The sequence below is a fragment of the Sardina pilchardus genome, chromosome 13 (assembly GCF_963854185.1).
Source record: "Sardina pilchardus chromosome 13, fSarPil1.1, whole genome shotgun sequence".
NCBI classification, from domain to species: domain Eukaryota; kingdom Metazoa; phylum Chordata; class Actinopteri; order Clupeiformes; family Clupeidae; genus Sardina; species Sardina pilchardus.
Genome location: NC_085006.1, coordinates 11,760,375 through 11,785,117, shown reverse-complemented (window position 1 = coordinate 11,785,117; position 24,743 = coordinate 11,760,375). Strand labels below are relative to the sequence as shown.

At 44.0% G+C, this 24,743-nt stretch overlaps 2 protein-coding genes across 7 annotated transcripts in view; both read left to right on the top strand.

Moving 5' to 3' along the window:
* Positions 1-14,756, top strand: part of stim1a (stromal interaction molecule 1a) — a 36,173-nt gene extending 21,417 nt beyond the window's left edge. For 3 of the 6 annotated variants that reach the window (XM_062552452.1, XM_062552451.1, XM_062552453.1), the window contains exons 8-13: positions 2,508-2,685; positions 4,584-4,751; positions 5,662-5,762; positions 7,210-7,442; positions 9,316-9,396; positions 10,663-11,727. In XM_062552452.1, the coding sequence (XP_062408436.1) occupies positions 2,508-2,685; positions 4,584-4,751; positions 5,662-5,762; positions 7,210-7,442; positions 9,316-9,396; positions 10,663-11,306 (1,405 nt within the window). In that variant the 3' untranslated portion in view covers positions 11,307-11,727. Of the gene's footprint in view, positions 1-2,507; positions 2,686-4,583; positions 4,752-5,661; positions 5,763-7,209; positions 7,443-9,315; positions 9,397-10,662; positions 11,728-11,826 lie in introns of those variants that run through there. The other 3 variants (XM_062552454.1, XM_062552456.1, XM_062552455.1) reach the window with 3 other exon arrangements.
* Positions 14,757-15,464: 708 nt separating this feature from the next.
* On the top strand, positions 15,465-24,142 carry si:dkey-24p1.6 (protein sel-1 homolog 3). The gene is made up of 23 exons (XM_062552621.1): positions 15,465-15,610; positions 15,782-16,277; positions 16,621-16,747; positions 17,023-17,144; positions 17,453-17,568; positions 17,649-17,710; positions 17,810-17,942; positions 18,176-18,305; positions 18,418-18,561; positions 18,679-18,881; positions 19,360-19,539; positions 19,837-19,956; positions 20,161-20,301; positions 20,415-20,477; positions 20,645-20,818; positions 21,621-21,748; positions 21,848-21,931; positions 22,353-22,443; positions 22,857-22,944; positions 23,164-23,273; positions 23,425-23,552; positions 23,717-23,816; positions 23,924-24,142. The coding sequence occupies exons 1-23, from the start codon at positions 15,551-15,553 to the stop codon at positions 24,023-24,025; spliced, it is 3,102 nt and encodes a 1,033-aa protein (XP_062408605.1). The 5' UTR covers positions 15,465-15,550; the 3' UTR covers positions 24,026-24,142.
* The last annotated feature ends 601 nt before the right edge of the window (positions 24,143-24,743 follow it).

Below are 24,743 nucleotides of genomic sequence, written 5' to 3'. Positions count from 1 at the left end.
CTTCAGTAAAACACTGTCCTGCGTCTTATACACAATGCGGCTTATGTGCGGGAAATTACTGTACAGAATTGAAAATGACCGTTGCACACAGATGACTTTAATTCTTGCATCTGTACTGTATGTCTCAGGATGTGGAACGCTCCTCATTAAGTCACGGATATGTCTCCAGGGGAGGTATTCTCACTGAATGCCAGACACAGTAACATGTGTCAGTGCTTGAACTTGAAGTGAAGTTCTCCATCTCTTCTCTGCCCCTTTTTTGCAAATGCATGTGTGTTTGCGCTTGTTCTTGGGCTGATCCATGTGAGAGCGAGGGGCTCTTGCTAATCCCCGCTGCCAGCTGCTGTGAGCGTTGAACTTAGCTAGAGATCCGGTGGAGGGGGATCAGGTGGCTTTTACCTCATCAGACTGCTACCGGCGAGAGGACACTGGCCAGGGGGGGAAAGTGTGCGTGTTCTCACTTGGCCACGTTTCACCTCATGCTTTCGCGTCAAGTATAGCTGGTGCTAAGCATCGCCTCTTAACTTCTCGTGTTCGCCTCCAACACTCTCACCTTCAAGACTTGGCTCCAGCAAGCTAGCCAGCCAGCCAGTAAATAAGTGAGCCAACCAGCGAGCTGCTTGGCCCTGTGCTGTCTTGTCTTTGCCATCCAATACTCCTTAGAGGATACTTACAAGGTTGAATGGCGATGTACAGTAAAGAATATCATAAAATATGTCACCCAGTACTCAATGGCTACAGATGACTGTTGCACACATAAAAAAAATGGCGTCAACATTTGATTTGTGATATGAATAAATCCTTATATCCTTACTGAACCCTACACTTGCTAATTCAAATTCGGGGTGTCCAGTGGCCGTTCGCTTTTCAGGTTTTACGGACCAAATAGCCCAGACCATTGGAAGTCAGCCTTGTGTGCTTGTTCTCGTCTATGTGTGTGCTGGTCTGCTTTTGAATATTTCAGTCTTGTGTTCATTGAGGATGTTCAAATCTCTGTTTATAGGATGAGTTCTTTAATCTGCATTTGTGTATGTCTGGGCTCGTGAGTGTGTGAGGGAGTGAATGGTGTCTGCCTGCTGTAGCTGTTGAATGGCAAAGGTCAGGGTCGCCTGGCGAGGGCTTTCCAGCTCTGCACATTTTCCATCGGCCATATCGCCTTTCACTCTGCCTCTCTCCTTTAGCTCTCTTTCTTTCTCTCTTTCTCTCTCTCTCTCTCTCTCTCTCTCTCTCTCTCTCTCTCTCCCCCTCTCTGTCACACACATAGAGGCAGTCCACAGTTCCCACTCAACAGCACAGTGCCTCGTGCTGTCCACAGAGTGTACTGCTGCAGTCCACTATGGCTGTGCGCTCGGCCCTCCACCACGTCTATTGTTGTACGTGTATCAGTTATCACCAAACGGATTTAGCGCTAGGTGCTCCACGGCTCCCTCTGGTGTTCGATTACTACAGGAAGTTTGTACACTTGTCCCTCACCACAACCCACGCAGATCTTAACCGCTGTTTCTGAACAGTTATTTTTGCCATTGACCGCTATTTTTGAAACCCTTTTCATAATTTTTGACACACCGCTTCTGGTCTTAACATTAGTCACAAACACTAACGTGGGCTTGGATCCATATCCCGTCATACACTGGCTCTCTGTGAAGCTGTCATATTGACTCATGTGCCCTTTGCATTGTCATGTGGAAGGACCTTGCACTTAACTATTTCCAGTTACGAAAGAGGAAATGAATGGCGCCCTTTTTTTTGTGTGTGTGTGTGTGTGTGTGTGTGTGTGTCGGGTGCCCAAAGAGGAAAAGAAGGTGGCTGACAGCACTTCCTCTTCAAGAGGTAATCTTTGACTGGTGCTGTCTGATACTTCCAGCAGGCGTGCAAATGAGAAGGGGAGTTGGGTGACTCATCAATCCTGTGTTGAAGGCCTCCTGTGGGGGAGAGAGAGGGCCGTGAGCGGAGCGCACAAGGGCAGAGAGCGCAGGAATGCTTGGGACAGCTGCCTGGTTGGCAGTTTGACGTGGCTCGGGCTAACTTGCTAATGCTACGGGACCTCATATACTTTCTCTTTTGACGACAGTGTTGGCCAGCAATGCTGCTGTGTTTTTATTTGGTGTACACATACTGTAGTGTTTAATGTTTAGAAAAGTGCACTTATCCACTTGACACACACAAGTGGCTTGTACATCCTGCTTCAATAGCCATTTCTTTAAGTTGGAATGTTTTTGAAGTTGAATTATTTGGTTTGAGAATGATTCATGAATTGTAAATTGGATTTGGGCAACACTTCTAATCATTACTTATTTTTGTAGTTTGGTATTTTATAGCCAGTTGTGCTTAACATATCTCTCTGTCTCTCTCTCTCTCTCTGTCTCTGTCTCTGTCTCTGTCTCTGTCTCTGTCTCTGTCTCTGTCTCTCTGTCTTTCTCTCCTTCTCTCTCTTTCTCTCTCTTTCTCACTCACTCACCCACCCACTCTCTCTCTCTGTTCCTGTTGCCCCCTCTCTCTGTCTAAAGGCTCCAGATAGCCCAGGAGGAGCACCGCACAGTGGAGGTGGAGAAGGTGACCCTGGAGCAGAAGTTGACCGACGAGATCAACAGTGCTAAGCAGGAAGCCCAGCGGCTGCGGGAGCTGCGCGAGGGCACCGTGAACGAGCTCAGCCGGCAGAAATACGCCGAGGAAGAACTGGAGCAGGTAACGGCCACAACCCCCCTGTCCCCCCCGTCCCCCGTCATAACCACCCACCCCACCACACCTGTAGTCCACTCAACTCAACATAACCCCTCCCCCCTCCCTTCAGAGAGAGGAAGCTGCATTTCCCCCCCACAACAACGGTAGTAACCTCCCAGAAAGAGAAACTATTCTCACCACTCTTTAAACCACAGAAAAGTGCAGGCTATCATAAATGTGCTGTTTGCCTACAGTGATCCTGCACAAGGCACTTATTTTGTTTTCTTCCCACTCTCCCGTTGTGGGGAATGGAGGGGGGAAGGGGGGCGTGTGGGGGCTATTATATCCCTAATCGGCATGAGAGATCTTCCTCATACTGCTGCGGATATCCTGACCTCCGGGTCCTCCCCGTCTGATGAGCCGAGTTGCCGTGGGGCATTAACGGCAGACCGCATGCACAGATCACAGCAGGAGGTGCATTCCGGAGCCTGAGCCTTCGGTCTCATCCACTGGTCCAGCATTCCAAAGCAGGATAAGGCTGAAGCGAGAGAAAGGCCTCTCACAGACATGCATCTGTATGCACACCCCCACAGTCTCTGCACTGTGTGCACTCCCCCCAGTCACACTCTGCCACACCTTCTCTTTCGGTCTCGGTTTCTCTCTGACACATTCTCACACACATCACACACACACACACACACGTACATTCGCACCCCGTCTTCTTATGCGCGTCTTCTCACTGTAGTGAAAGGGCTGTTTTCAGCGGAGAGACTATCTGCAAGGCTCACGGTCAGCAGTTCAGGGACCACTGCCACGGAAGGCCAGAGATATTATTACCTTGTTTCACCTCGCTGTCCGCTGACGACACAAGGGTTACATCCTCCACTGGCTCCCCAGAGAACAGTGCCGCATTCAGCCACGATAAGGCTATCTGGCTATCTGCGCGTGCTGTTTACTGTTGAGTATTTCAACAGACCATCTTCTCGTTTCTTCTGCATTTATTAACAGTTCTTTTGGACGGGGCTGTAAAGTTCCTCCTTTTTCTGTTAGGTTAGGTCATCTGTGCTGCGAGCTCCATGACACCTCTCACACACAGCACAGTAGAAAGCGTCATGTTCAAAATGCATTCTGTCTGCATTCCCCTCCATTGCTGTTTATCCACCTCTCACTGTCTGTTTGTCTCTCTCTCTCTCTCTCTATCTCAAACAGACACACACACAGACCCACACACACACACACACACACACACACACACACACACACACACACACGCACACACAGTACTACCCCCTCCCTGCACTGGCTCGGTGTGCCTCAGAGCCTCGCAGTGTGTGCCTCCCAGCCTGTGTCGAGTCTCTACCTCGGAGCCTGGGAGCTCATTAGCACGGTGCCTAATTAAGCTGCGGACACACAAGAGCTGCGGCCCCTTTTTAACAAGCCGCCGAGAGAGCACACACATGCCCAACTCTGCCTCATCTGCAGGCCTGTGAGCCTTGTTGTCAGACATTTTTTTCCCAGAACTCTGAATTGGACCCCTTCACTGTCATTTTTTTCGGAGGGCAGTGAGAATTTTTCGAATATGTTAACATGATTGCTGATGTAGTGTCAACGCACCATACTTAACAAGGCTACAAGATTGTGAAACTATGCTGTATTGATCCGGAGATAATTATGAGCCAAAAAGCCTTCACTAAATATGAGAACAGTACCTCCTTTAGGGGAAGAATAATGATTACATATTCTGAGGGGGAAAGATCATCATGTTTATTGATTAAAGATAATGCTATTTGATGTTAAAGACATCATCATCATCGTTTTTGGCAAAATCACCCCTCCAAAGGCCTCTCACTTATTTATGCATTAGCAACATATGCCATGTGGGCCGTGCATGTTGCTAAGACCTGCTGTTGCCCCCGGCACAGGTGCGCATGGCTCTGAAGAAGGCGGAGAAGGAGCTGGAGTCGCGCAGCAGCTGGTCTCCCCCGGAGTCCCTGCAGAAGTGGCTGCAGCTCACGCACGAGGTGGAGGTGCAGTACTACAACATCAAGAAGCAGAACGCAGAGCGGCAACTGCTGGTGGCCAAAGAAGGGGTGAGTCGCTCAGGAGCCTGGGGAGACTCGCCAGTGTGGGGTGGGGTGAGGTGGAGGGGGGGGGGGGGGGGGGGGGAGTGTCGTCTGCCAGTTGCTGTGTCATTATCTGCATTGCAGACAATTCTGTTTAGTTGCAGCAAGGAGTTTTGACCATTGTGTTGAGTGTATTGTGTGCTCTGCAGTTATTAAAACCACTACTTGTCACTTTCACAGAATTCCAGAGAAAATTGGTTTCTAATGCACCTCGAGTATGTGAATGTTATGCATTTCCGAATTTGTCATTAGCCTTCTAGCAAACAATAATTCACTAATCAAACTAATGATTCATCATGCAGACATCCACCTGTTCCATCTCTTAAACCTTGTTATGAGTTTCTTATATTATCCATTAATAATCATAAAATCATAAAATCATCCTATTGCAGCATTGATAGTGGCTGTATCTAATAATTCATATCTTGGGCATCCTGCCACTAATGTTTTGTATTCCATCAGTTTTCAAAGGATACATATGCATGACCCTTAAGCTTAGTATGTGTATGGATTATAAAGAGCACCATAGATAAATCATGGGAAGCAATAGAACTGTCTGGTAATAGTAAATGGGGTGTTACTACCTTGTCACCTACTTTTTAGAAAAGATGGCACATTTGAATTGTTATGCTAGATTTTGATACAGCATTATTAGAAAGTGAAATGGTGGCTGAAGTCATTTGTCTGAACTCTAGAATGTCCCAGCACTGCCCAGAATAAGGACAAACCCAATGTGATGTTTCTGTGTATCATTCTGAACTACTGGTGCACACTTGAACGCTAATGAATGGCACTTAAGCTGTGGGATGAAAACACACCCAACCTCTTTCATGTGAGTTGTTTGTGATGGCTGCTCTGTGTCCCCTGTGCTCCGCAGGCTGAGAAAATTAAGAAAAAGAGGAACACCCTCTTTGGGACCTTCCATGTGGCACACAGCTCTTCACTGGATGATGTGGATCACAAGATCCTTGCAGCCAAGTGAGTGTCTTTAAGCTGAGTGAATTTTGGTCACTTTCTTCCTCTTGCTTAAATTCCTCTGCATTTTGTTCTCCCCTCAGGCTCTGGTAATATGATTCCCAAATGGTGTGACTGAAACAGAAGACTAGAAGGAGATATTTTAAACTAGGAACATTGCTATAACTGGATACAAAAAAAGCTTGATGGCATGCATACATAAACAACATGCAGAATAAGCTCATATTTGAGTTTTGTTTTTGTGGATAGTTTGGTCTTATCTAGCCCTCTTTTACAAAGCATAATGAAAACAAAACATAATGAAACCCCCTCAAGCAGGTTTATGTTTATGCGTTCCAGATATAATACAATTGTGCTCTAGCAGTTTGTCTTTTCATCTACTCCTATCCATATTTTCATTTTTGTTAAACCATTTCTATGCATTCCATCTTTTAATGTTCTCTCAGCTAGTGCTGAATTATCCGATTCTAGAAAGGTATGGCGATACACTGAAATTAATGAATTTTTGTTAGTATTGGTATTCGGTAACTGTCAGTCAGGTTTTAACAAAAGTTGTCAGTTATCCATTTAAAGTCATCCATTTAAAACAAAGTTATCAAAAAGTTGCAAGTTTTTAAGAAAAGTTCCACACTCTATTTTATTACTTTTTTTTACTGAATATTGCTGATATACAGTACCGTGATGGTGACGTTCCGTTTCCATAACAGCAGTGTCACTGGATCTAAACAAACTTTCATAGTGGCTCCAATAGCATTGAATGTAGGCATAATTTCTAGCTAATAAATTGTTTTTAATGTAGCCATTGCAACGTGTTTCACCTGCTAGGCAGAAGCTTAGCCACATAATACGGATTCCCTGGCAGGTGTTAGAAGGAAACAAAATTCCAGTGAATATTTCACCTCTTATCAAAGACTGGCATCAGTTAAGAGTGATGTTATTTTGCCGAGACACATCCGTGAATTTAAGTATTTTAATTGCAGGCAGTGAAGCTAAATGCCAGTCTCTGTCATGGAGGAAACCCATGCTACAACAAAACTCGAAATGAACGTCTTAGAAATGTTGTAAAAGGGGAGCGCTGTGGGTCCGAGTGCCCACGGGGACCCAGGTTCGAGTCCGGCCTGCGGTCATTTCCCAGTCCCACCCCATCTCTCTCCCACTTACTTCCTGTCTCACCCTTCACTGTCCTATACAAATAAAAGGCAAAAAAAGCCCAAAAAAATATACTTAAAAAAAAAAAAAGAAATGTTGTAAAAATATTGAAATAGACAACGAAAGCCACCACTATGGTCACCTCTATGGTTAGGTCTTTTTTTTTTTTTGGATCTAGTGAAATTGCTGCCTTGACAACTCTACGTCATGGCTTCGGTTCTCTATTGAAGTCATCATTTTGGAACAATGCTACTCTCCGCTCTCTTGGCTGATGTTGACCTTGTGTGTGCCTCCTCCGCAGGCAAGCGCTGGGCGAGGTGACTGCCGCCCTCCGTGAGCGCTTGCATCGGTGGCAGCAGATCGAGATTCTGACGGGCTTCACGATCGTCAACAACCCCGGCCTGCCCTCGCTGGCCTCGGCCCTCAACCTGGACCCCAGTTTCATGGGCGGCCGGGCCACGCCCCAGCCTTTCCTCTTGTCGGACGACATGGACGACATGGATGACGAGTTCGTGGCGCCAGGCACCCTCCAATGTAAGGGCTCCCCCGAGACAGACGGCCACAAGGCCTGGTCCAGCAAAGGCCCGCAGCCGCACAAACACAGCAAGGGGCTGCTGGGCAAGCACAAACCCAAGCCCCCCGGCCAGTCTGAGCCGGCCCCCAAATGATGACGTAGATCAAATGATAATAATCATATTATAATAATAATAATAATAACAGTGAGAAAAGGAAAATGTCTCTGCACTGGTGAAAAGGGATCGAAAAACTCTTCTAATGTCTTTTTGATTCATAAAAGAAAGAGTTTTGTTGTTGCTCTGAGAGATCTCCAGTTTTACTATATTGTACGTGTTATTCACTGTGGGTACAGGTAACTTTTACTTTTCATTTTGATTGGCTGCTTGCTATGAGTGTGGGTGTGGGTGTGTACGTACGTGTGTGTGTTTGTTTTAATGCACTGATGTATAGCACTTTTTGGAAAAGGGACTTGGAGAACCTCTCATGAACTGTTGTGAATATGTCTCAGAAATGGCACATAAAAATACATTTATAATGACACCAAATCTTTGTCCAGAAGTATTTTTAGCAGCGTCTCAACAGTTTTGCCAATCAAGACCATCAAAAAAAAACCCTGTTTGCAACATGTTTCTCCCTCTGCCAAAGTAAACATGTCAGTTGTTACCACAGAGCAATCTGGACACAGGAAAAAGATGTCATACGGACAGAGGAAAGATTGAAAAAATTCAAACGGAGGGTCATTTCAACATTTCGAGTAGACACCTGCTTTTAAGTGTTCATTTAGTTTTTCAACACTAATAACATGATCCTCATAGTGGAGTGATCTCTCTTCTCTGCTAGGTTTTGCTCACTCATTATTAGTCATATGCACCATTCATCTGCTGCAGCCCATTACCACATCATGACCTCCTTCAGGGGGTCAACCACACAACAATACAGGCATTTCACTTTGCGTTACCAAAACCCACCCCGAAAGCCGAAATGGGAGTATGCCCTTGCATGACCTATTCTTCAAGCCCACATCTAGACTAAATGGTACAACGCATGGTACAGCAGGACAAGATCATTCCTGAAATATTACATATTTCAACGTCGAGAAACAGTATTCCTCCAGCAAAATTTGTTTTCCTAACGCTTACAAACTTTTTTCGACAAACCAAGGGCTTTAGCCACCTATGTGTCGGACATATTAGGCTACATTCTCATTTAAATGTAGCTAAATTGGCAGATAATTATGACGTCTGACTATCAAGAATAGATCTTCTATTCATTACCAGTTACTACAGAGACATTTTTGTGGGCAGAGTCCGAAAATATGATTGGAATGCTGTGGTTGTGTCATCGTTTTTGAAAACATACGTTTTTTTTGCCTGTCCACATTTCAATAAAAGGGCTGCATTTTCAGAAGTTTACACTCTGGGACACCTTTTCAATGTGTCTTCAAGCCCCAAAAATGCTGTTATGGTGTGGACTTAAGCCCAAAAAGCACAATAGGCCACAACTCTATTTTCACTATTGTTTACTGAATGGGCCCCTACTGTACATTGAGATGATTATAATTGATTATCTCAAGAATTGATATCATCCTAGGGGTTTGTGTGCAATTCATTCTTTTGTGTCTTGAACATGATCTAGCACCTCACCCAGTAACAGCTGTCACAACAGCAACAGTTTTATTATTGAAATTTTTGGGGGTTTGCCTACATTACACACGAAAAACAGCAGACATACAGTAGATGTTACTGGCTACTTTTAGAAAGTAGACAGTGACTCACCTGGTGCAAGGTTCAAATTGAAATTTTAATAACCGCCACCCTCCTGGTCCCCCCTTTTCTTTTCTCGCTCCTCGTTGACCACTGCCTCGGTCTCGCGCGCCATTGGTCCAATCCAGATGCCACCATGCTCATGGAACGGCGAGCAAGTGACCTGTGGTCCCTCAACTCGGACAGCCAATCCCTGTGGAAATACTCGGGTTCGCTAGACCTTCATAACCATCCTTACCTACACCTACGCCTCTAAACCATCATCTCCAAAAAAACCCTTTCTCTCTCCTGTACAACCAAGCCTCCCTCTCCCTTTGTTTCTTTCTCTCTGTGGTACAGAGCATGTAGTCCCAGGTTGAAGGGCAAGTAGGGCACGTATGGAGTAAGGCACGGAGCATCTCGGAGGCTCCATATCCATACGGTCTCCACCGTTCTCCTCACAGCTTGCCCTTTCTCCAGGCTGCCCCTTCTCTCTTTCTTCTTCCTCCCCTCTCAAGTCATCTCAGAGCACTCACTTGTTTTTCACTGTCCCGCCACTAATCCCCTCTAAAGAGCCTATAGTCTTCTGTGGATGCATCGGCACTGTAGGACTGGGTCTGAAGAGTCGTGTGTTTGTGTAGAAATGAATTAGTAGTTAGGCAAAAGGTGTACTTTTTACTTCACAAGAAAAAGCTCAGGTGTTGGCAGCAGGCCAGGTATTTTGATTTGTGTTCTGGTCTCACCGTTGAACCAGTTCCTGGCAACACAACAAAATTTCTACTGAACTAGATGCCAGGAAAACAAGAACATGCCAAACGTATCTGAATTCTTCTTTGGCTTTAGTTCCAAAGGCATTATGCTAAAAAAAGATATGATTTTGTCATAGTACTACATCACAGTGTTGATTAACAGGATTATAGATTCAGCTCTCATCTGCCCATTTTTACCTGGAAGCATGTATTTAGGGTTTGTTGTTTCAATGTAGGATACTAGCATTGAATAGGTAAGCCACAGTGCTTTAGAAACCCCCATTGAGGCCTATAAAGGATAACATTACTACAGTAATATGAACACCTGTTCCCACAGCCTACAGTATGTATTTTGCTACTCTTTACATCAAATGTATTCAGAAGTAGTCTTAAAAGGCCATTTTTATATTTAAAAAGTTTGTTTATTAAAATCATCCCCCTTTACCCTGAAGCACCCAAGGCAGGGAGGAGCTGAGATGGCGTGCCAGCAGTTGCCAAGATGCATCCCCATTTTTTTCTTAATTATATATGCGTAGTCCCTCAGGCAGATGCTCACTTGCACCCGAACACACCCCTGTCACACCTTTGTCTCTGATATTCCCAACACCTGCTTGTACTTACCTGGTCTGTCTCACTGCTTTTGTCACCTGCCTTCAGTAGTATTTGTTTCTAATGCAATCTCTTTTATCAGCTGTTGTCCACACATACGTATGCCAGACTTACCACGGTGTGTTTCTGTGTCCGCAGCTCCCAGTATGATGTCCCTGCGCCAACGCCACATTGACCCGCAGCTGGCCATGGGCTCCCAGAGGTTGGTAGAGGGCTGCCTGCTGGCGGCCGGGGGGACACAGGGGGAGGCTAGCGGCGGCCTGCACCCCCTGTCCCACCAATCTCACCTGTCCCAATCTAGGGCCTCGCTCCTGCAGAGCCGCAGCCGCTCCTTCGAGCACCCCTCCATTATCTGCACCTCCTCTTCCTCATCCTCCCTCGCCGCTGCTGCTGCCGCTTCTCCTCCTCTTCCTCTCTCCTTTTCCTCTCTGGCAGCCTCATCCAGCCATCTTCATTCCTCCCACTATCACTCGTCTTATTTCCAGCCCATGGAGACCTTTGCCGACTTCCCCCCTGACAACATCCCCTATGTGCGCCCACGGCGCTCCGGCAGTCATGGGTACACCCGCCCTGCTCCGCTCTGCTCGCGCCTCTCCTCATGCCTGGCATGCCACTGGGGCTTTCCCCCCGGAAATCCCTTTTCTAAAAAGGCCTTTTTGGAATCCTGGTTGCCGTGCTTCCCCCCCCTCCCCCTAACCCCGAAACATAAATGCCATCCATACCATTCACAGAGTTTCCTTCTTCCTTCTGTAACATCTTTATTTATTAATATCTTTCTTTAAATATGTAAATAATATCCTTTTTCTAACATGCCCATCCCCATTGATCTGTTCATCTGAGTGCTTTACTAATGTCAGTTTTAAAAAATCTTGATCATAGTTTTTGCATAGTTCTTTTTAAATACAAAACAAAACAGTTCAAACATGCATTGCTCTAAACTTGGACAGCCACCAGCCCCTAATGCTTGCTACTGTACTGTTTAATTCATACTACTATGCACTGTAGAGCCAGTCTTCAAGCTCCATAACATATTTGCAGCGTTCATTTATATTGTTAACATTAGTCTATCCATGCAATATAATATTTGAAAAATGTACGATTTCCTAAACTGGATTTAATGTCAGCATTTAAGTGGTGTTCCCTCTGTGACTTTCAAAGCTTCCTATAGCAGTGGACTTTGGAGGAAATAGCACAGCTGTGAGCCAGCGCACTTTGAATGTTGCCATTCAGTCTAGCAGTAGCAGCACAATTTATCTGGTCCCATCAGCCTCCACAGCCTCTCTCTCTGTGCTTCCTCCACAGGGACCTGAACCGCTCGGACTCGGACTCGTCCCTCTGCATCTCTCAGGTGGGCGAGCAGCTGCGTCTGACCGCCTCCTACGGCGGCTCCAAAGGCCTCGTGATGAAGCCCACCTCCCTGATGCACGGCGCCGGGGGGCGTGGCGTGGACGAGGCCGGCCCCATGCACAGCGCCTACACCCCCAACGGCGGCGGCCGCGTGCCGGAAGCCTCCCCGGAGGCCGTCCCGGACAGCCCCATCCTCATGAAGAAGGCCTACGGCATCGAGAAGTCGGTCAGCCTCGGCGAGATCAACAACAGCAGCGTCGTCGCCGCCGCCCAGGCCGCCCAGCTCTCCATGTCCGAGTCTTCACGCTCGCTGAGCCCGAACTCCACCGACCCGGACACTCCGTCCCCCACGGGGCTGCCGGGGGCGGCCGGGACCAAAGTCAGCAGTCGGATCCCCCACCTGTCCTCCAAGAAGAGCCCCCTGGAGGATGACAGTGGCTCCACGGGTGAAGACACTGACTCAGCCGCCAGCAAAAAGAAACACACCTTCAAGATCTTTAAGAAGCAGAAGAAGTAAACAGATAAAAAAAATAATAATATAAAAAAAAAAGAACAGGAACTCTGGACTGCTTATAGCTGTCAAAAGTTTTTTGTTTGTTTGTTTGTTCTTTATTTTGTTGTTGTTGATGGTAAAAAAAATAATTTTCTGTTCTTGATGCAGATGTCCAAATATATGTATTCAGATATTTTTTTCTTTATTTCACTGGTTACAAACGATGGCACAAACCGTTGCCTTTTGAAAGTTTTGTAAGGTACTTTTTTCCTAGGAACTTTGGGAGCAACCAGCAAGTCATTGATGTCATTGTATTGCTTTTTTTTCTTTGATTAATGACAAAATATTTCCTCTCTTGGGTTGGGGGTGTATATGATAATGCAAAGCACTATTTATTCTGCAGGAGACAGTGCCAGTCTTTCAAGGGGATGTATCCCTTTTCAGACAAAATACTTGTTGTTATCTTGTTATCATTTTGCATGTCTGTAGCTTTGATTGATTGAAAATCTTGAATGTTCTTAGGTGTTTGCTTGGTTCACATCACTCGCACAGAATCCAAATATTTGAGTTCTCATCGTCACAGCTCCGCTTTGCTAACCTTCGTCACACCTTCCTGGCAGTAGATAAAGAACACATCTCTGAGCTAACCCCTGACCTTTGCTAGGAAGGTAGAAAGGGCTGAACTATAATATGTGTCTGTATGTACACGTGATAACCTTCCTAAATATCTTGTGCTAATGTTGAATTGTTAGTATTCTGCCCTGTAGGCGAAAATCTAGTGACAAAAAAACAAAACAATTAAAAAATAAAAAAATTTAAAAAAATCACGTCAAGCCCCAGTCATGGACAAGGGGATTGTCGGAACACATTTTTAAAGTGATTTTTTTTATTATTACTTTTGAGACCAAATCACTCAGACAAAAAAGGTATCAAGCCCTGTTAATTAATATGCAGAACGATAAAAAGAATGTATTTTAAAAAGGTGTTAGTAGACTTTTTTTCCTTTCGTTTAATGCTCTCTTATCACAACATAGTGGACTCCTGGGGCCATACTCTGACTTTGGATGCATGCAGGAAATGTCAGCATGCACAAACAAAAGAGCATCTTGGTCAGTAGTAGATACAGTAGGCACTACAAGAGTAAGTTATTTATGTCAAATTATGATAAACTTCCCTATAGGTCCATGTCATAATCACTGGTCTTATCTGTTAAGTGCTTGTGTATATCCTAGTGAGCTGTTTTCTGTTCTTGAGTCATATTTAGATATTTGCCCTGAAAAAATGTGGCTGGAATGTATCTGTCCAGATCTGAAGTGCCAAACCAAAGACCTAGTCTAAAGAAATATGTGCCGGTTTTTTTCTAGTGTCAGTCTGAGTGCAGATGTGTCCGAAGTATCTGACATTCGTTAATGAGGCTTTTAAGAACATGTTGTAATTTCATATCTTTTCCAGAATAATTTCACCATTTTGTATATTATTATGTGGTAATAAAAGGTGCCTCCGGCACACCGGATATCGTGCGCCACACCTCACTCAGATCCTCCGGTGCTGACCCCCAAGCACACTACTCTGAAAAATGTTTACATGGTAACAGTTTTTAAACTCTCTAAAGGGCCTGAGTTTGTATTTTACTGGTTGGCACTATGCATTTGTTGTGTGTTTTTTCCCCCCGTTAATGTTCTGGATTGGCTCTTCCTAAAGCGTCATAGTGCCTTGATTTATCAAATTATATTTGGTAATCATGAAATGGAAAAGAGTATTTTTGTTTTTGTTTTCAAAAATTACAAAATATATTTTCAAAAATTCTGATCTGTTTACCTCCCAAATTTCCTGAGGAAGCATAACAGTGCTGCACAGGACTCCTCCCTCCCTTATAGACTCTTCCCAGTACGGACTAGAAGATGGTATGGATGACAGTGCTCCATCAAAAAGTGTACGGTTTTATTTCATCAAGCAGTTTATAATAACCGTGTGGTGTAGGTCATTTATGATGTGTCATTTGTACCTCTCTTGCACGACAAAGCTACAAATGGATTTTTGCTCTGTGTGTCTGTCTGTGTGTGCGTGCGTGCGTGCCTGTGTGTGTGTGTGTGTGTTCAAGTGTGTATGGATGGATATGTGTGCGTGTGCCGATCTATATCTGTTACCGGTAAAATGCACTGCAATCTGTTGATGCATGTTAACCTGTTGCAACACTCGTGCTGGGTCAAGGGATCGAAAAATATGTGAGCAGTTATTTATCTACTTTCTCCCTTTGAGCTTCTATTTGTGATTGTGCATTTGTACGGGAAAAAAAGGAAGAATTTTGCATCTTCTGTGACTCCAAGTATTTGGAATTTTATGGCACTCCTGCATGATAGCAATAAACAGTTTTAAAAGAAAAAAAAGCAAAGTTGTCATTTTGTTTGCACACATCAATACATAAGTTTGAATTATTTTCACTGGCCATACTATGGCATGGGATGTATGCAAAGACATTGGGTTTATGGGCCCAAGCGGCATAATCATAATTTCAAGGACTCATGGACAGTTTGGACGGATAGCCTTGAGCTGTGATAGTAGTTGATTGAAGCTGTGAGGATAAGGCTACTGAGTCTTAACCAGGCTTGTTTTGCTGCTGGTTTTGCTTAATTTGGCTTGCAAACCAGACTAAAGTTTGCATCTCTTGGGAAGAAAAACAGTAGTCAGTCGTCTCCCGTTCAGAATGGCCTGGCTGGATTATACCATTTTTACTGTGTATGCGATCCATAGACTGGAATAGACAGACTCATGCTATTTCCTCATTCAAAATGCATAGTCACCAAGGAAGAGGAACGTTTCATTCATGTGTTGTGCCTATAGGCTCTAGTTATCTATTATCTGTGTTTTCTCAACAAAATGCACCATAACCAACCAGAAAGTCAGGCATGGAACAGGTCAAGCACATTACTTGAACTGAATGGCTTCCCACACTCTTTGCCTTAACAGGTGGAGCTGCCTATAGTGTTTACTTAATGCTTAACTATGTTGACCAAGCAGGATATTATCCCGGAGTCACTTCAGACAAGTCAAGACGACCAACCTCACTGGAAACTGTGGACTTGGCCGCGCTGTTTTAGAGGACATATTTTAATCTGACAGATTCAGCGACTCAAATGGGTTAATCCATGGAGTGATGCAAGTGAGACAGTTCATTTCCACTGCAGGATGAAGAGCTTCAAATGGAATAGTCCCCTGCTGGGACTGGTGATACAACACATTGTGTTTGTAAGTAAGCCACTTCTCTTTGTCTTCTATGACATTCAAATGCTGTGTGTGGACAATTCAATTTAACTTCAGGCTTTGAAAATGGTTGTCGTCCATATCAAGTGAGGCTCATATTTCATGTCATCTCGTTGTGAACTCTGCTGCTTATTTTCTGTTTTATTTTTAACACAGTTTACCGTCAGTGAATGTGCTGGCCATCACCACACATTTGATGATGTAAGGTTTCTAAACCAAATAGAGGAAGTGGAATCCAGCTCTGTGCAAGTTCTCTACTCATGCTCTGAGTCATCTGTAGTCCACGTGGAGGCCCTTGCATCGTTTGACACCGGAGACACTTCAACGATCTTCAGGCGCCACTGGACCTGCCACCCAGGGTCCTCAAGGGTCAGGACAGTTGCCCTGACCCTGCCTGATTGGCTTGTATACCAAGCGGACTGGAAGATCCAGCCCTCGGCCTGGGTCCTGACCGCTATGCTGCGTGTCTGGGTCAGTGGGGCTGGAAGTCTGGCCGACTACATGTCTGCCTCTGCGCGTGCAATGATGCTGCTGGATGTCAGGGAGCCCTTCAGCAGGCCAGTGAAGCAGCATCAGCTGTGCCTGAGCTGGGGCATGGAGGTGAAGTGGGGAGCGCTGAAAGACAAGATCCCACAATGTCCTCAGGAGCAAGGTACTGTACAGTAGGTACTATACTGCAAATGCCCCCGCAATGAAACTGAAATAAGCCACTTTATTTTACGTTAGACAAGCACCTGAAAATGTTATGTATAATACATTGTGTCCATTTTAATCAAAGATTTAAAGAATCTTAAATTCAAGATTTTAAAATGCAGCCTCAGGTTATTCATAGATAGATATGAATACTTCATATTTCATATACAGTATATATTAACAGGTTTATGTCTACAATATATTGGCCTATTCAAGGTGCTGAAAATGTATTATATGTGCGTGGGCTAAGAGGTCTGCATTGTCTGTGCATCACTGGTCCCAACTGTGCCTAATCTGTTTAGAGGTAGCTGTGTTTCTGTCAACGCTGTATGCCTCCACTGGGGAGAAATTTGGTATTGTAAGGACTATTCAGCCATTCACCAATGAGGCTCTGGAGAGTTTGCGACTCAAGGCTATTCCTTATCCCTGGTAAGGCATGATTACCCCACTGAGTGCACTTCCTCTGTTTGGTAAGCGTTCACTGTATGTCATAATGGTTGTCATCCATTGACCTTTGACCTCTATCGGGTATAGGTAACTTAACTTTTTTTAATATATATTTGATCTGCTATTAGCCATTAGTATTTAGTACTAATCCATCAGCATGTCTGTGGCAGAGTCTATCTCTGCAAAAGTCAGCTCTTATGCCATAGTGTGATTAGAGTTATTTACTGGTCTCTTATTTGTGTGTTCATTCTGTAAAGGTGTGCTTTCTCCATCTGGGTATACCTGCGCCATCCCTGTCGCCAGCAGTTGTGTGGGGTGCTGCACCACATCGACTCAAAGAGGACTTATGCTTCTCCCTCGTTGTTCCTGAAGAACTCTGGTATTACCAGCTGTCCTATCCATGTTTGGATGCATGTTTCTGTGTTAACAGTGCCACTATATAAGATAAAAGGGCCAATAGAAGTGTTGCAGCTTCTGGTCTAGTGTCATATTAGCAGAAAGTAAGATTCAGAAGAGTCAGTAGGCTCTTCATAAGGGACTATTTTGGAAAGAGCTTGCTGAGATAAATTCGCAATTTTACAAGCTTGAAATGAAGTGGCTTTTTATAGCACCATTGGTGGCTATCTGCCTTGCTTCTTCATGTGGGGCTAATTTCAAAGCTTTCATCATTACAACCGCTCCCTCCAGGCCACTTGCACATCCAGATGCATGGGACATCAGGGCTATCCTCAGCTGTCCTCTCCGCGTTCGCTGTGCCTATCAGGCAGTGGTGCCACCTCAACGTGGTGCTGGATGGATGGATGGTGAGAGACGCCTCATTCATCAAAAAAACTCAGTACTCTGACCTTGGTCCAGTGGTAATGAAAGACCCTCTTATCTACAGGTCAGGATAACCATGACATGCAGAGATGGACAGCACTATGTTGTGCACAGCTCGAATCATGTGTAAGAATGCGTCTGTCATTAAAGTTGAATGTTTATGCAAATATATCATTAGAAAGTCTTGTCAGTAGAAGGTATGCATTATCATAATATTTCCAACAGATTTGACATAGCCTTTCATCTGGATGACACAGATGGCTACTTTGCTGTTGGGGGAGGTGAATTTGTTCATGGTATTGAAGGATACTATGGACCTGTCATTTATTACAGAAACAGGATGCTTCCCCAAAGTGAGGTAAGTTGATAGTCAGGAAGTGAGGAAGAAAATGTATGTTTGGCAAGAGTCTTAAAGTCCTGCAGATATGAAAAATATGTCCCTCCCTAATCATGTTGAAAAAGCAGAAAGGCACACACAATAATCTCAGTAATCTATTATTTCTCAGAAAAGAGCTGCTTTTCCCCTCAGATATTACACCTTTCAGTGTCAAAGATGCTTTTCATGTCTGTTTTTATTTTGTTTTTGTACAGTCTGAAGGCCACATGCCACCTTCTATAACACTTATGACAGAATGGGACCAATCCTGTCATAACTTTGAGTTTGATGTCAGGATGAAAATTGCTCAATATTTACAAAGAGCGAAAGAAAATGGACACTCAGGTAATACCTCAGTTGTACAACAGATGGCACAAGAGGCAAGCAATTCTACTAAAACATACAGTTTGCATTAGTGTTGGTGAGGCATTCTAACTGATGTTTCATCCATATTCAGATGTCTGTGTTGATGCGTACAGCCAGTGGCAATCCAAAGACAAGCTCCACATCACAGCACCACAGTGTGAGGCATGGGAAGCGCCAAGTTCACCCCAGAGGCGAAGTGTCTTTCTGATTGCAGAAAAAATGACAACCAAATATGGTAAAGCCTTTGCTTGTACTTCTACTTTTTGTGTTCTCAGAATGTCAACAGTGTAGTGTTCAGTTGTGGTTACTCTACATGTAAGATTATTTCACAACATTATGTTATATTACACAGGTCCATTGGTTAAGTCAGTTACCATCGGCAAGGCTCTGTACTCCCTGGCCCTTCATAAACTGACCCAGGCCGTGGATACGAGAGTCATCAGTAAGGTGATGCCACTCTTACTGCAGGCCGGCTGCCTTGGGGACCAGCGTGCCCTCTACCTCTCCTCGGTCCTGTACAGCAGCAGTGTTGGGGTCAAGGCACGTCCTGAGAGGGTGTGTAAGCACACACTGGGTGGAGCCCATTGCTTTAACTGTAATGTCTAATTGTGCCTGACTTGTGTGTTGGCTCTTTTCTTTGATAAAATAACAAAGAACGATATCTAAAAATGGATGAACTGGTATCATTCTTACTGATGAAATGACTGAGACAGTCTAAGTGACACTTCAGAGAAACATCAATAAATGACAGTTACTAATGCCATATGCAGAATAGTATAGTATTTACAAGGTACCTAAGGACTGAACTGAAGATCAATCAAAACATGACTTGCTCGTAGGTTATTGCAGAGGAGGCCACTAAAATGATAACAACAAAAGTTATTATACAGTTCTACACTGTTACAAGTTTTGACCTGCCCTACACTAAAGTTTGTAGAATGTGACTTTTAACTGCTCTGTTCCTAGTTCCTACAGTAGCTGTCAGTTGGATCATAATCAGATCATCTGTCCTCTCCTCTCCTCTCTCGTCCAGGCATGGCTGCTGGCTCTGCTGGCTGCCCAGCAGGACTGGAGACTGGCGCTGCTTCGCCTCGGGCACCTGCACCACGTAGGTGACCAGAACGTCCCTCCTGACCCTGACCTGGCTTACGCCTACTATGCCAACATCGCTAAACAGACATCTGCTGACCGCCAGAACTTCACCTCACAGCAGGTAGCGTTAGCAAAAGGAGTTTGAACAAACAGACTAAACATGAAATGCAGAAGGTGGCTGATATTTTATACCGTCCACTTTTATATTGAATTTTCACATTATCAAATATTTTTGTAATATATACTATTTTGGCACATTCTATGTAAGTGTATAACGCAAAAACACTATAATTATGCAGTTACATAATACTACACTATATGCACTATATATTCAACAGTAATACTTACTTACTGTCATTACCTTGGAAAGTACTGGCCAGTGATTTACAGTACCCTGTGCTCATCGTTGCTTTCTTAGTCTTTTGTAGAGGCCATATATCTGAACAATGAGGAAGCACTGAAGGCACAGACCAATGAGAACCATGACCTCTTCCACTGGTTAAAGCTCCAAGCACGGAATGGAGTGGCAGGGGCAGAGGTATGAAATTCTCTGGCTTTAAGTGTTTTATTTTATCATCATTACTGTATTTATTCAGGCATGTATACAGTCCAGACAACTAAAGGCTAGACCACTACAGCCCTCCTCTCTTAACTTATTAATGCATGATTGTTTACACATGAAGGCCTCTGGACCAGACGTTGTGCAATGGTGTTCATGTGTTTGGCGGCTGTTCTTTCACAGCAAGCGATGGGCCGGATGCTGTTCTGGGGCCAGCAGGGTGTCTCTTCAGACATCCAGACTGCTGTGAGGCACTATCAGAGAGGCGCCATTAGGCTGGAGGACCCTGTGTCCATGTACGACTATGCCACTGTCCTGCTCATGGTCAGCTCTCCCCCTCGTAGAAGTATTCATATTGGTTCTGCCTATTGATCCTATCCCCACCTCACAGTGCAAAATATCGTAAATGATGAAATGAATACCTTTTCTGTTGACAGGGCCGTGGTGTTGAACGAGACATCCCAAAAGCTGTCATGTTTCTTAAGAAAGCCATAGAGAAAGTAAGTAGCAAGTAAACCATGACATGAATGATCTGTCTTGGCGATATTTATAGCATTACTGTAGGTGCTGTGTCCACCAACCGCGTCTTTAACGCTGAGAGCGCTTGGTGGACACAGGGCCTTTGGTTTTACAGCATCTAACACCTTGCACTTCCTGTGCCGCACAGGGCTCTGTTCCTGCGATGAACGCTCTGGCCTGGTACTATGAGCAACACGAAAGGGACTATGAGCGCGCTGTGCAGCTGTGGGAAGAGGCTGATGCCCTGGGAAGCCCAGACGCCGCCATGAACCTGGGGGTCATGCATTCCCAAGGCTTCTATCCAGGAAAGCCAGCCGACCAGGCAAGTGCGCTTAATGTATTAACACTAGAAAACGTTTAGCTTAGCTTGTTTACAGGAGGGTAGTAGGGTGAAGGTAAAAGACCTTGGTTATTTTTTTCAACGAATTGGCAGAAAATGTTAAGGGTAAGATCACCCTGTAGCTCAATGCTGACTCAGGCTTTGCACCTTTACCGTATTTCCAACCATGTAGATATGCTACTTAAAACACCTAGCACAATTCCTACTACTCTGCTAAAAAAAATAAAAGGAACACTGGTTCAAAGGAGTATAGAATCAAGTCAGTCACACTTGTGGGATATTGATCTGGCCAGATATGTAACAGGTCCCTCTAGAGGCCATCGGGCCCTCAGGTCACCCTCATGAAGTTTTTAGAAGATTTGAAGATTTGGGGGTCGTCTCACAGTTGGTCCTCTAGACACCTGTAGAAAAATTCGTTCATCAAAGCAGGTGAACATGATTCACAACCACCTCTGTAACATATCTGGCCAGATCAATATCCCACAAGTGTGACTTGATGCTACAGTAATTTCCCGCATATAAGCTGCATTGTGTATAAGCCACAGGACAGTGTTTTATGCAAGTTAAAAGAAGCAAAACCATATTAACACCATATTAACTGCCCCCCTGTTGACCTCATAGCGGAAGAAATTTTGCAATTAATTTTGCGGCTAATAGTCGGGAATTTACGCTATACTCCTATGAACCAGTGTTCCCTTTATTATTTTTGAGCAGTGTATTAGCTGACTATTCATGTCCTCCTTCAGCTGACACTGTTTCTCGTTTCTGTTTTTCTTGATCTTAGGTCATGGCATATCACTACTTCCTGAAGTCTGCGCAAAGGGGCCATGTTGATGGGGCCATCACGGTGGCTGAGCTGTGGCATAAGGGGATCCCAAGTCACATAAGCAGGCGTCCTAATCACGCTGTTCTGTAAGGATTACAGTAGTTGCCACTGTAGTCACTCATTCATTAGCATGTTCTGTTTGCCTGCTGCAAGTGTATCTTATACAAGTCTGTCTTTTCTCTCAGATGGGCAAAATGGGCATCTGAACAGAATGGTTACCTTGGAAGAGTGTTACGGAAAGGCCTTGATGCATATTTGAAAGCGGAATGGTAACTGTTACAGTCGTTTAATGGGCCTCACTGCCAGACCACCATTGCAATAACCATAGGTTCTACTCACCAGGGTAGGGTATTATGATACACGCATAACTGTTAAACCTGATAAAGGGAAGCATCGTATGCAAATGATGTCTGCTTAACAGTTCCTCATTGTCGTATTTTTGGATTTTTGTCTTTTTGTCTTCCTTTTACAATTATTTCAGTCCACTGAAGTATCTCACTACTCCAGCGAAGTACAATAACTACTCACTTCGTTCCGAATTCATTACTCTAATCAGAAGTTGAGCTGAATTTCTTGAGGGCTAATTCAATGTCTATCTAGAAAGCTTTTATGTCAGCATACCATATGGCGTAATGAGGGCCTTGTGTGATTACAGTGTTTTAAACCAAACTAATTCACCCCATTTTAAAGGTTGATGGCTCTCATACATTACTTGATGGCAGCTGAATCAGGATTTGCTTCTGCCCAGTTCAATATGGCCTACTTATGTGAACAAAACCCTGTGAGTTAATTACACTTAGGAGACATCTACACTTACAATTACATTATTATTCCTGTCATTTGACAATTATGCATTGCAATTTAAATAATATTATCATACAGCCTGTCGTAATGCAGAAAGTTCAGTTGAATTATATGGGCCTTCCCTAAGGTTCTAAGGTCCCATATTTCTTGGTAATGGCCATGGCAAGAAATTAATGACCGCTGCAGCTGGCCTCGGGCTTTCTTCTCCTTACTCACAACAACGATGCCTTTCAGGGTCCTGTTTTGCCTGTTTTGTATTTTTCAAGAATGACCAGTATGCTATGTATTTTCATTATATCTTATTGGAATATGAGATGAAAACGGTCAAAATATATACTTCTGTGGATCAGTTGTAACATGAGACTTATTGCCATTTGTTTTTCTCCACAGGGAGGTGTTTTGACACAGGCCTTCGTGAAACAGTGCATGTTAAGATACTACAATCTCACCATTCAGAGTGAATATCCAGATGCATACGGTATGACTGACTCAAAATCATTGCATCAGAACATTGCTCATGTGACTTTACGACACCAAAATCTGTCTTCATGGCAACTTGCGAAAGGCAGAGTTGTAAAAGGTTGACAGGTGTCAGTGAATAGCTTCCTTATGTGCTATGTAAGTTGTGTAACATTCTTTATCTGTCTCCATGATAGTTGAGTTTACTTGTGATGGTGTGATGATATTTGTTTTGCAGCTTTGATCAAAATGGGAGACTTGCTATCTGCCAGTAACACAACTGATAAGAAAGCCGTGACCAAAGCTGCCGAGATGTACAAGCGGGCCATTCTCAGAGGAGAACCTCAGGTGTGCCCCCTTCAGCACCATTTTGACTTTACTTTCCCTCCTCATAGTTATGACTATTGATATTGTGTTTATGATCCACCTTTCTTGTCCAGTGCTTTACACTGTCTTTACCGTAGTGGTTTTCATTCTGTTTTGCCCTCTTTGTCAACAGGGATGGTACAGTCTAGGTGTGCTTGTCCAGGAGGGGGAGACATTACCAGTGTCTTTGCTGGTGGAATTGAACTTGTTGCAGCCATACCTAACAGATAAACAACACCTTCTCACAACACTGTACCGTAGGTAAGTAGTCTCTCTTTCTACTAATCATGTTTTTATTACATTTCTGCCTATTCTAAAATGATTCATCTGCCCGTTTGTGAATGTGCACAAATAAAAAGAAAACTCTTATGTATAGACACAGTTGCTTATGCAGGTAACATCACATTTTTTTCTCTACCAAACAGATGTATAGATTCAAATGCCACAGATGCATACATACCTTGCAGTCTTGCTCTGTTCAATGTAAATCTACACTCATTTTGGGAGACCAATATTGTTCTCAAGGTAATATTGTGCAGTTGGTTGAAAAGACACACCGTTCTCTTCCTGCATTTTGTATTGTATTGACTCCAATATTGCTCAGACACGGCTGTGTGTTTGCTTTCTCTCAGGCGTCAAGTACTTTTGCTGTAACAGCTGCCACCATAGTGATGGCCTTTGTAATATCCAACATCTTCAGAAGATACGTCATGGACACTGGTCAGATCACATGACCACCAACCAGTCAGGGGCAGGTATCACACATTCTGTTAATAGCACTCAGTGCGTTCTCAGTGTGCCATACTTAGGACTCACTAATAACTATACAATAAATTATTTTAGCCATTTAATCTGTCTTTCTCTTCTTTGATGAGTCAGCTGGTTACTGTAGCTCCTAAACTCTATAATAACACATTAAAGAAGCTAAGCTCTTCTGCTTATCTCATGATCTGTAATTACAGCCTTTTGTCCTGACTCCGTACTGCATTGTTGTTAATGTAGGCCAAGATCATAATAGAACGGATATCCTATGTACTTCTAGCAGCTCATCGACTTAATATAGTGTAACATGTTGCTATGGAAAGTTCTCAGAATTTTTTTCCATCTGTCTGGGAAGTAAATGCCTTTTCAGTCGGAACAATCAATGAACAATCATGATGTCATGTGTAAATTAGGGAACATATCATAGACAGACATATCCTCAGTGGCAACCACTTGTGTTAAAGATTCATGATAGTTTACTCATTTTCATACGTTTTATAGTTCCTGATATTTTACAGTTTTTGCTGCAGACACCAATATCGGTGTAGACATGAGTCATGGCTGATTTCTCCGTACCTGGTCAAGTAGGCATGTCTCAGGGCTCATTAGTTGTACTTTTGTTCTGTATTTCTGTAATCTGTATGGCATGATGGCTGAAGCATAGCTTCACAAAGATGGATTATTTTCCTG